This window comes from Anguilla anguilla, chromosome 9 (assembly GCF_013347855.1).
Source record: "Anguilla anguilla isolate fAngAng1 chromosome 9, fAngAng1.pri, whole genome shotgun sequence".
NCBI lineage: Eukaryota > Metazoa > Chordata > Actinopteri > Anguilliformes > Anguillidae > Anguilla > Anguilla anguilla.
In genome coordinates this window covers 1,047,664-1,059,322 of record NC_049209.1, presented here as the reverse complement: position 1 = coordinate 1,059,322, position 11,659 = coordinate 1,047,664, and the positions used below count along the sequence as shown (strand labels likewise).

Genomic DNA, 11,659 nt, shown 5'->3' with positions numbered 1-11,659 from the left:
ACACTTAATCAAAGCTTATCCTCCAATCGGTCTGTTTTTAAATGGAATTGTGTGTATGGAGACGCTGGTACCTCCAAAGAGTTCTAATCAGCTGCAAGGTTCTCTGGGGGGGGGGGGAGTGCAGTACATATTTTATTACATTCCATGCATTTTGCAAGGTGCTTCAAGTAATCACATTTCGTGTGGAAGTGTGTGTGTGTGTGTGCGTACGTGTGTACGTGTGTGTGCGTGTGTGCGTGCGTGCGTGTGTGCGTGTGTGTAAGGGTGTGGGTGAGGGTGTGGGTGTGTGCGTGTGTCCCATTTTGTGTGCATTTTCATCATTTTTTTAAACTGACAGTGGCAGCTTTAATGTTACATTATTTCAGTGCTGCAGGTGCAGGTGCTCTTTTCCTGCTGTAGAGTTAGGGCCGTGGCGGTCAGCAGCGACCGGAGCCAGAGTTAGCGGGCTGAGCCGCGTGTGACCGCTGCACTACAGCAGAACCACAACAGGTCGCCGTGGTGACGCTGCCTTCCTCCCGACAGCTGCTGCAGGACAAGGCTGAGGTATTGGCTTAACGGGACATCACCTCTAATGGAGTTTTTATTTTATCTTATTTTAAACTGAACAGAAGTAATCTGCTTAGACTCCACCCACAGTTGGTTATTCATAGACCTGCTCCAGTAGCATTAGCAGTCTGAGCTTCAGTCAGTCAGAATGACAGGAACAGTGACAGGAAGTCAATGACAGGAAGTCACCTGGGACCTGCACTGATTGAGCCATCCTGGTCCCGGGGATGGGGATACGCATGGCATCTTGTCCAGTGGCAGTGTGTGGTTCTGTGGGACTGGGCTTGGCTGTGCTGCTTGCCTGTGCTCCAAAATCAGAGTCAGCCCATCTGTAAAAAAAAACAGCTGCAGCAAATATTTCAGGAAGCGGTCAGACCACCGTTATGCAGTGACGTGGAGATATATGGAATGGTCATCCAGTTCCCCTTAAGCAAAATCTGAAATATGAACTAGTCAGCATTATCCAGAGTCAGATTAGAACACCTGGTTAATAGCCGATGTGTGTACTGCAGTGATCTTCATTCCTGGTCCTGGAGAGCCGCAGGGTCTGCAGACTTTTGTTTTTGCCTTAATATCAGCAACCAGTTCAACAACAAAACCCAGCAAACCCTTCAGCCTGCCGGGTCCAGGAATGCAGATCACTGATCTTGAATATTTATATCAGAATTCATAACGCACAAAGAAATGGATCCCCCTACCTGTACACTGCTGAAAGCTCACCCAGAACCAACTTTGTGTTTGTAGTGATCTTTCCCTGTTTGTACTTGGTCAGATTTTCTTGTTTGTTCGTTTAATTTGACTCTATGTTTGTGGAGTGCTAGATGATTGGCAGGCCAGGCACTGGTGGGCTGGTTCTTCTAGTTCTGGAGCACGCAGCGGGGGGGGTGGGGGGGGGGTCATAGTGCTCGGGGGGTTGTTGTGTCTGAAATGCGCACTTTTACACGGGCGACTTTAACCGTGTCCCTCGTGACTGGTTTGACCCACCCTGGTGAAGTAATGGCAATGCTGTGGAGTAGAACGGACTCCCCTCTAATGGCCTGTCTGAACCAGGGGCTCCCAGATACTTACACTAGTTCAGCTTTAGCCTTGAACAAAAACATAGTTTTACTCTCACCATCCTTACTTGAGACAATCCAGGTTTGTAATGAAATGGATCTATTGAAAGTATGTGTGTGTGGGGGGGGGGGGGGGGGGGGGGGATTACATTGCTGGGAAAAGGAACAGGCAGCAGATTTGATGTGGGTGTCTTGACAAGTTTGTAGGAAACCTGGTGTTCTGATCACATTTCATTTTGGTTTGCTTTAGTTGTGTAGTCAATTTAGTCAACTTGGTAATACAAGCAAGCTTCTGCAATATGCTAGTGTGAAAATGTGAACTCTGAAAAGGTTTATTTAGATTTTATTCTGTGTGGTGCTTTTTACGGAGTATGTAGAACCAAACCCCAAGAGGAACTGAAGAGTCTTCAGTCCTGAGAAAAGTGTTGCTTGGTTTGGTGAGTGGCTATGGTATTCTCTGCTGTTGATCTGAACTGTGAGACATCTTGCACATGCACAGGTAGCCTATATGTGAACAGGTGACCATCAGTGTTGCTCCTTAATCTGTTGCATCTGTATTTTACCCATGATGGGTAGTTTGTGTAAAAAAAAGGCAATGCAGTCAGTCCATAGGAGGTCTACTGTTAACGTGATACAAGCATTGCAACTCCTGAACATTTCCAAGTAGTCTGTGAAGAGGTTTAGCGTTTAGGCAAGTCTGTCATCTTATGTTCAGTAAACGCACATTAGGCCCACATAATATATGTAATGTATATAAAGTGTGTATATAAAAGCTATAGGCTATGTGGTCTCAGATATTCTGAGGTCTGAAAAGTTGAGTCTGTAATTAGGCATCATCATCATCATCCTATTCCTGGCATCCTGAGTGAAAAGCCTTTCTAAGAAAATGAACATTTAAAGTCTGTAGGTATTTGTCAAGACGTGGTAAGAAGAAATGTTCATGAAGATTTTGGTTTGCATATTGGTCACTGCGAACGAGCTGTAAACTTTAATGTCAGCTGCATTTCATTCTGTGATGAGAACCACTTAATTAATCTGAACTCTCATAACTGCTTTTGCCCCTTCAGTGAATCTCTTTTCTTCCTTTCTTATTGTTATTATTAGCTGCGACCGCAGCTCTGCAGCTCTGTCTGTCTGTAGCTGTCTGTCTGTCTGTCGGTCAGTCGGTCGGTCGGTCGGTCCACAAAAGTAACTTTCAAGGCCGATTGACCAAGAGGGGGCGTGGTGATGGGCGTGGCCTATCACAAAAAGGTGCATGACTCCCGAATGGATTCACAGATTTGCACAAGATTTTGTGGAAAGGTTGGTCATGAGCCAAAGAAGAGGTCACATGTTTGTGTGAGGGTGTGTGTGGATGCATGCACACATGGATGCATGCACGTGTGCGGTCGCAGCTATTGTGGATTTGCGCTTGTTTTTTCTTTTTCTTGTGGCATCACATCACCATGGTAACGCTCCCAAGCAAGGATAGATATGCTGAGATCATCACCCTTTGTCCAGACAGAAGTAATGTACAGACGTGTTCAGTAGAATCTCACCTGTGCTTATATATAAATATAAATATATTTAACGAAGCTGCAGCCTCTAATCTCATCCTTCCCTGGGTGTGCCTGCTCCACTGCCTCTGAGTCCCTCCTGATCCCTCAGCTCATCCAGACATAACCAGTCAAACCCAGAGTTAGAGACTCTGCGGCTCTACAGAGAGAAAAAAATAGAACTGCTGCCTTGTCAGGATCTCTGAACTGTACTGTAGTGCGTTGTGTACAATAAATACCACAGGAAGTAAAATTTCACCACAAGAAGCTTCTTTGATTCTTTATGTTTTGTTGTCTTGGATACATGCGACTTCCAGTCCGGTCACTGACAAGACAGAAGTAACAATAGCAATCAATTTATCTCAATACTATGATCCCCTAAGATCTGTTTCATTCCTTACCTGCACCCCCTACCCCTTTAACTCTGTGTAACTGAAGCCTGGATGTGATGTGAGTTTGCTGTGTGTCCACCCGGTGATGTCATTTGCGTTTGTGTACTTGCGTAGGGAAGGTTTCTGGCCTACAAAGTGGTGTGACTGGTGTCAAAGATGGTAAGAGATCTGAAGATACTGCTCTCAAAGCACTGTCAACATTTAAACTTTACCAGAACATCAGACTGTCACCATCCACAGCTGCCTGACAACATTCTGGTATGTGTCAGTAAAGGCACAGCTGATATTTAATACAATAATAATAATAATTAATTCCTGCAGTTGCTGTGATAATCACAATCCTGGAATGAGATCAAGAGACCAAAAATAATTCCCAAGTCATGTTTTATTTCCTATTAATACCTTTTATTAACACCATGCTATAAAATAAAATCCTGTGTACACATCTGTGCTGTCTGGGGGGGTGGGGGTGTGTCGGGTCAGACAGCCCGTGCTGGAGTGCAGGGAGGAGGAGGAGGAGGAGGAGGAGAGGTGCTCTGAGGCTGGGACAGGGGCACGATCACAGCCGAACCTTCCAGTGCCCCTGTCCCATACACCTTCTGAGGGCTGATACAGAGGGGCACTCCCATCCCCCAAAAATAAGAATAAAAAACTAAAACCAAAGCATCTTTTAAGGCATGTCCTATTCCTCAAGATATGATGGAACTCTCTGGATTGGGTGAAACAGGTCGGTGTTTGTTCACTGTGGCTGTGCTGGAGGGCCTGGTTCTGTACGATTCCCAATAAATATGCACATGAACACAGCCCCCTCTCCTGCGCACACTACCTGCTACACAGGGCAAGGTGTTCAGGATGGGTGTGCTGTTCATAACCTCTGTGGACTGACTGCCCCAATTCAGTTCCTCAGGCAAAGTTTCGTGTAATAATAGCAGACCACTTAATTGTCAAGTAATTCTCGTGGTGTAGGATCAGTACACCGTTGCAAAGTAGCTTACCCAAAGGCCACAAATCATAAAAATCAAGTTACAGTAAAAAGAAAAAGTTGAAAGCTTACATTAAATAAATACATGATCTAATATATGATATAATATGGCAGAATTCTGTAAACATTAACATGACATTCAATGAACAGTTTCTTCTCGCTGCTAACCTTTCCAGGTATGTTCTCAGTCGAGTCCTTTTCAGTGCAGTCCCTGTGCACTTGAGCCCAACTTCATGAAGGACATGTCCTGTTTTGTTTTTTGGTTAAAGGGTCATAATTTCATTATATATTAAGCTACATGTGGTTTCAGCTGTGGGGATTTAAAAATAATTCACAAGGGTGTTCATCCCTAGTAATCTTTGAAAGTCACATTAAGTTGTTTTAACTAAGTAATTATATATTTTCATATATTCTGAAGATGAACAGTGTACCTGTAAGTACTGTGATTAAGAAATCTCACCGATGCGGGCCAAAACAGTGAATGTGGTTTGTCTCAGAGGCAGACTCAAGTCTAATAGTTTCCACTAGAAAGGCTTGTACAGTGACGGACAAAGGCCACAGGCCTATGGGTGGGACTCACTGCAGCACGAGGCGACCAATCAGAAACCCAGGAGCGTTGTCAATCACTCTAAATGACATGCAATATAAATGAGTTTGTAATGAAGGTAGTTTTTTTTTGTCCTCTTCCCTCCTGAATCGCCTCACCGACGCGCTGAGGGGGCCCAGGCCTCGCTTCCACAGGAGAGCGCCCCCCAGTGGAGCGACCTGGCGCTCTGCCCAGGCCTCTGGCTGCTGTGAGCTTATGGCACAACTGAAAGAGAAAGTGAAACTCGGCCGCCGGGGCAGTCCTGTGTGTTTTTAAAAAGGGGCATTCCCAGCACCCCCGGGCGTCGGTCTCCGGCACACCTGACCCAGTCCGAGGTCAGTGCGAGCAGCAGGAGTAGAAATAGCTGTTCTTCTTCTGCCCCAGGTCCACTCCCTTCTCCCCTGCAGACAACAAACAGGGAAACGGAGCCTGAGGGGCCAGAGCCAAAATGGCCGCAGCAGGTTCAAATTCAGAGTAATCAGAGCCAAAATGGCCGCAGCAGATGGAAAATGCAGAGTAATGCTTCTGCTAGGCTAGCTGGTTGTGGGGGAGTGATGAAGAGGATCACACTCACCCCTCACTCACCTGGGATGACCTGGAAGTCAGTGTTGAGGAAGTCCTCTGCCATCTTCTGAAAGAGCTTATCTGTAAAGCAGGGTGAAAGCCCACCAGTAAACCATCTCTCAGCTGACAAGAGGCACTGGGGGTAATGCAGTGAATTACTGCTGTTCCAGTGTAATTGTGTCTGCACTATTGATGATTTCACTATAGCAATGTTTTGTAAATAATTACCTTCCCAGGAGCCATTTGTGAACACCCACTTCCTTAGACCAATTTGCTAAAATGATTTAGGAAATTAATTTGGGGGAAATGATTTGGGGAAACTGACTCCATGTTGGCTCCAAAATACACAATACTCTATGGTTGGGCTCTGCAGAAGTGTCTTATAAAGGAGGAGACAAAAAGGCAAGAAGAGGGGGAAAAGAAAAAAAACAGGTGGACAGAGACGCCCTTTACGGGTGTGACTTAGACCTAGCACAGCAGGGAGGGGGTGGGGGGGGGGACAGCAGGGGGGGGGCAGTGAGGGGAAAGGGAGAGGACAGGGAGGGGGCGGGGGGGGGGACAGGGAGGGGGCAGTGAGGGGGCAGGGAGGGGGGCAGGGTGGGGGCAGGGAGGGGGGCAGGGTGGGGGCAGTGAGGGGACACGGTGGGGGCAGTGAGGGGACAGGGTGGGGGCAGTGAGGGGGCAGTGAGGGGGGCGGGGGGGGGGGGGCAGGGGGTGGACAAGGAGGCGCTGTATTCAGGCTCTCAGGGGAAGCACACAAGATGGCCGCACTCCAGTCAGAATTTGACTCTGCCACATACCCACATTAAAACCAGTCTTGCTGGATGTTTCAAAAAGCTGAGCCTTGATTTCTGGAAAGACAAGTCCACAAAAAAAACATTACAAATCAACGATTCACTGTCGTAACAGGAAACTCCAAATGAAAAAAAAATGCCATGACATGAAAAAGTGAAAGGCTTTTAAAACATGCTCACAACTCGTCCTCCTAAGTTGGTACGATATTCTCTCTTTTTTTTTACCGGAATACAGACAAAAGCAAAAGGCACCGGCAGCGCCGAACCTCGCCTCAGCAGTAAAATGCCGGCGGCACGTACCGTCTGCGAAATCCTGGACGTCGTGGTAGTCCACTTGGCGCACGTTACGGTCAGCCTCCACCAGGTCATTTTTGGTGCCACATAAGTAGATCTTGCAGTGCTTGAATCAGAGAAACAATGATATGAGTTTAATTGCAGATTTGAAGTTTAAAAATTACCCCCCCTAATACCTAAATCACATACGTGCACTTTAACACATGAAACCAGTTTATCCAGTTAAAAGACATTCATAATGATAACCCATACTGTGTGCACCACACCTACACCATAACCACGCTACACCCGCACCAGAACTGTACTACAACTATGCTATAACCACGCTACACCCGCACCAGAACTGGACAACAACAGTTCAACCACAGCCTGTACTACACAGAACCACTACACCCGTACTACACCCACACCATAACAGCACTACAACCACACCAGAATTCACACCAACTGTGCGACACCCCGACTATAACCACTCCTGAACTGTACTACGACTAGACTACAACCATCTCACACACACACACACACACACACACACACACACACACACCAGCTGTGGTGGGAGAAAGGCAAAGGATTCATTAAGAGGTCATCACACAGCCCTGGAGACAGAGCTCGCTGTGAGCCCGCAGTTATAACTTTATAATGCCAAACAGCGAATGGCTGAGTGCATGAACCACATAACACACATTCACAACGCTACATTAGCATGACCGCTCACAGTCACAAACTACATTAGCATGACCGCTCACAGCCACAACGCTACATTAGCATGACCGCTCACAGTCACAAAGCTACATTAGCATGATCGCTCACAGTCACAAAGCTACATTAGCATGACTGCTCACAGTCACAATGCTACATTAGCATGACTGCTCACAGTCACAAAGCTACATTAGCATGACCGCTCACAGCCACAACGCTACATTAGCATGACCGCTCACAGTCACAAAGCTACATTAGCATGACCGCTCACAGTCACAAAGCTACATTAGCATGACTGCTCACAGTCACAACGCTACATTAGCATGACTGCTCACAGTCACAACGCTACATTAGCATGACTGCTCACAGTCACAATGCTACATTAGCATGAAATGCAGGGCTGCCAGGAAGTTCACCGATTTGTTTGCTTGTGTTGGGAGAGGGGGGTTCACTGATACAGGGATGAGATGTGATTTAAAAACGTACTTCTTCACAATTCTGCAGCTCCTTCACCCAGAACTTGACGCGCTGAAAGCTGCTGCTGTCTGTCAGGTCTGGAGAGGGAACACACAGCAACACTCCGTTACGCAAAGACAGCTTCCACAAAATGAGAAATGGGACATTTCTAAATCAGCGAGAGAAGTGAAGCACTGTGATCAGCGGCATTGTCTGCCGTTGCTGTTCCTGTTCCATCCAACAGACAAGACTGGCTGAGAATAACAGAAAAATGCAGGAACTTCTCAGTTGGAATTTTCCACATGCGGTTAATTCCGTTCTCGTAATTTCTTAAACGGACTGTTAAGTAACTGATGCCTCAATTTAAGGAAACAAAGCAACTTGCACAATTACAAAATCTCCTATTACTGCCACATAAACTGAAATGTTTAGCTGCAGTGTCAGCTTGGTGCTTTTTTAATATCACAGAACATTAGGATGGATATGACTCAACCACACATCCAACAGCCTTGTGAATGCAGAGTTCTACACTTAGTACGTCCGGCCCAATAGATTTGAAGGGAAAGCACAATTTGGAAGTCTATTTGATAATGAGAATTGGTATCTTTTGTAGGCGTCTGAACATTCCACAGGGCCAAATGCGTGATAAGACTTCTGCCAAAAGACTCAAAATAGTGGTGTCTGGACCAACCAGGACAGAATGAGTCACTGTGTGTGTGTACAAAGCTCAGTTTGGCAGGAAAAATCCCTGCGTATAAAAAGCGCTTCTGGAGGCTGAATTATCACAATTCAAAACTCTGTTAATTAGCTTTTCCAACACTCATATTCCACATGTACACAGTCAAGCACTTAAAGGGCGGCCAAGCTGTTTAAAAGCCTGGTCTGTAAAACCAACGCATTTATAAGACCCTTCCAACACCATGGACCGTATTTTCCAGTGCAAAGCACTGCACTCACCGAAGCAGACCACCGCAGCCTTGGCTCCTCTGTAGTAAATCCTGCTCATGGCTTCATAGCGCTCTGATCCAGCAGTGTCCTACGATTTAAAAAATCATCACATTTACCCAGCTGTGCAAGGAATCCACTCAGACTGCTCCCATGGGGAGACATTTTGTGTCACAGGCAGCCTGTTGGCAGCACAAAATGTATCAGGGGCCGTTCCACAATTAGCTGGAACTGACTGCACTTCCGTGTCAGACGTGGCTTAGTAACGACTTAAGCACCAACGTTAGTGCTGAAAGATAAGTGTGCACGTCTCTGATTATCGGTGTGTTCTGTGCTAGACCTCCCTCCCCAGCAGCAGGCCCAGCGCTCACCCATATTCCCAGGGTCACCATGCTGTCTCCCACCTGGACCTGTCTGGCCACGAACGCAGCTCCGATAGTCTGTGAGGAGATCAGCGTCAGTCAAACGGCCACAGCAGCGTCAGTCACTGAACAGCCACAGCAGCTACAACAACCTCTTCCACCAGCATTAATAATAACCCCCACGAGTAACCAGCAGAGACATAATGCATGAAGTACAGGTTACTTGCTCGAAAGAAGTGTAAAGATGAATGATGAATGACAAAAGCACAGTAACGTTGTAAAAAATACATTTTAAAAAGACAGCTATGCAGTCCCATCAGTGGGAGAAACTTACATTCTGATACGGCCCAACGAGGAATCGGTGGTGTACGAATCTTTCTACCAGACTGGTCTTGCCAACGCTCTCCTTCCCCAGCATGACCACCTTGGCATCGATGCGGTGGGCACTCATGGTGGACACTGGCTGGTGGGGTGAGGTGGGCTAGGGTGGAGGGGTGAGGTGAGTTGGGTAGGGGGTGTAGAGGGACAGGTAGAATCCGAGGGACAGGATCTGGCTGCGGTGTGTAGGAGGTGACCACCCTTTTTACAATGATGCTGAAAGAGATGGCAAGAGTATTGTTATTTTATTTTTTAAAAGAGTTTTTTGGACACTTAAGTGTGGTGTACTATGGAACTGTGTTCTTACACTGTCTTTCGACAAGAATGTTCTCCTTTGTCATCTCAAACAGGCTTTAGGAAAATATTTTTTCAAATTAGAAGATTAATGATTTATGTTATAGAACACAGATTTCTTAACATGCAAGTAAGTTAATCAACACTGCAAGGGACAAGATATAAATTTTGGAGAACAATGCGGTCTTAACATAACGCATTTTGAAACAATAAGTCAGCAGATCTATTCAGCTCTATATAAGTAGCTTGCAAAAGGTTGTGGCTTGTTCATTCACACCGTGCACTGCCTGTTACTGATAACAGTAACAGAGATGGGTATGTGTGCAATAAGGTGAGGCCTCTCACTGACTCTTATTTACAAGACAGCCAGCTAGCAGCTAACCTAGGGCACTAGCTAGCTAACAATAGAATATTCCCCACCAAATACAAAGGCGAAGACTTTGTATTAGCAAAAACCAAACCTCATAAATATACATTTCAGATCTAAAGATTATCCAGTTATGCGCCAACGATATACTGATGTTTGTAGCGAATAGCAACAACACCACGTTAGCTGTTTACACAGTCCGCGTTAGCTGTTTCTCCGTACTGACCACACCACAGCGGGCAAGCCCGGACCCTTCGCCCGTGTTTACCGTCAGTAACAAGAGGTAGCCTATATGTATACCCAAATAAACATAAGTGCCAACAGCGCTAACAACTGAAATTCACAATAAGCTTTCGCCTGGTCAACATTTAACATGCTTATAAGCTTTCTGGCTAGCTAATGTTAATGCGAATGGTATACCGAGGTGGCTACCCATGTAAAGGTACCATAATCGTTATCGTCCCGCTAGCGCTGGATATTTACATTAAGTTAGATAACTGGACATCAGCCACTTACCTAGTAAACAAATTCTAAATCTCCACATTGTTTCCTGTCAGTTGAACATTTGGCATTGGAAGATGGAATACAACCACAATGTTGTTGGTAGGTATCACACAAACGGCAGTAGCCCGATGTAGCTAAAGCGTTCAGTTTACTTCCACCTTTCTCTTAATATATAAGTTACACAGCCGTCGGCTGCGCGCTGGGCTATGATGAGACAGACCCACAGCAACCACCCTTAAACGGGAGGGGACATAGAAGGAGTAGTTAATTCCCATAAATCACTTGCTGCAGAGAATTGAAATTAATACTACTAGGCTAGACTATACCGAAATAGAATATTTGAAATAATGAAACTGAGAGCTTCCCGAAAGCCCTCAATTCACCTACCAAGCTGAAGTTATTAAGTTATTAAATCTGGTTTTTAATGATCTCAATTGAACAAAAGATACGAAAGCGATCCCTCTGGCGGCGAGATGCTATAACGGCGGCTGTTTTTGCTTTGCATCCAAAAAGAGAACAAAGTATTTCGAACAGGTAAAGGGGGCAGTGTGGTTGAAATAGGCTACGACAGAAAGTGAAACCTAGAGTTTTTTTGCGTTTAGTATTGCTCAACATTTTTATGTTGGATGAATCAGTAGTTTATATGGGTATTGGTTGTAATGAGTAGTTTTATTATTCTTTTTAAAATCAAGGTAATAAAATTTTCTTCTTTCTAAAAGTATATTAAGCATCTTATGATTATGTTATTTTGTGTTGTAATTCTGTAAGTTTTTTTAGTGGGGAGAAGCACATATTGCCAATTGAAACTAAGCTTTTGTTAAGTCACGCAGCCTTGGTGCTCCTCGGCAAAGTCAACTGGGGAGCATGCGCAAGGAATAAATGTCAACATGTCACTACAGTTTG

At 45.5% G+C, this 11,659-nt stretch overlaps 1 protein-coding gene across 1 annotated transcript; it reads right to left on the bottom strand.

The window, feature by feature from the left end:
- Positions 1 to 4,760: 4,760 nt before the first annotated feature.
- On the bottom strand, positions 4,761 to 11,283 carry rab24 (RAB24, member RAS oncogene family). Its single transcript, XM_035434286.1, has 9 exons — positions 10,769 to 11,283; positions 9,548 to 9,807; positions 9,223 to 9,291; positions 8,864 to 8,942; positions 7,937 to 8,004; positions 6,755 to 6,854; positions 6,461 to 6,511; positions 5,682 to 5,741; positions 4,761 to 5,497 (listed from the first exon to the last, which is right to left on the bottom strand). The coding sequence occupies exons 2-9, from the start codon at positions 9,662 to 9,664 to the stop codon at positions 5,433 to 5,435; spliced, it is 609 nt and encodes a 202-aa protein (XP_035290177.1). The 5' UTR covers positions 9,665 to 9,807; positions 10,769 to 11,283; the 3' UTR covers positions 4,761 to 5,432.
- Between the last annotated feature and the right edge of the window lie 376 nt (positions 11,284 to 11,659).

What these genes read in the sequence shown, in the direction of transcription:
- rab24 (XM_035434286.1), bottom strand. Translation starts at nt 9,664, where the DNA reads ATGAGTGCCCACCGCATCGATGCCAAGGTGGTCATGCTGGGGAAGGAG. An exon ending in TCGTTGGGCCGTATCAGAAT is followed by an intron (nt 9,292 to 9,547) that starts GTAAGTTTCTCC and finishes ATCTCCTCACAG; the next exon opens with ACTATCGGAGCTGCGTTCGT. An exon ending in TGGTGACCCTGGGAATATGG is followed by an intron (nt 8,943 to 9,222) that starts GTGAGCGCTGGG and finishes TTTAAATCGTAG; the next exon opens with GACACTGCTGGATCAGAGCG.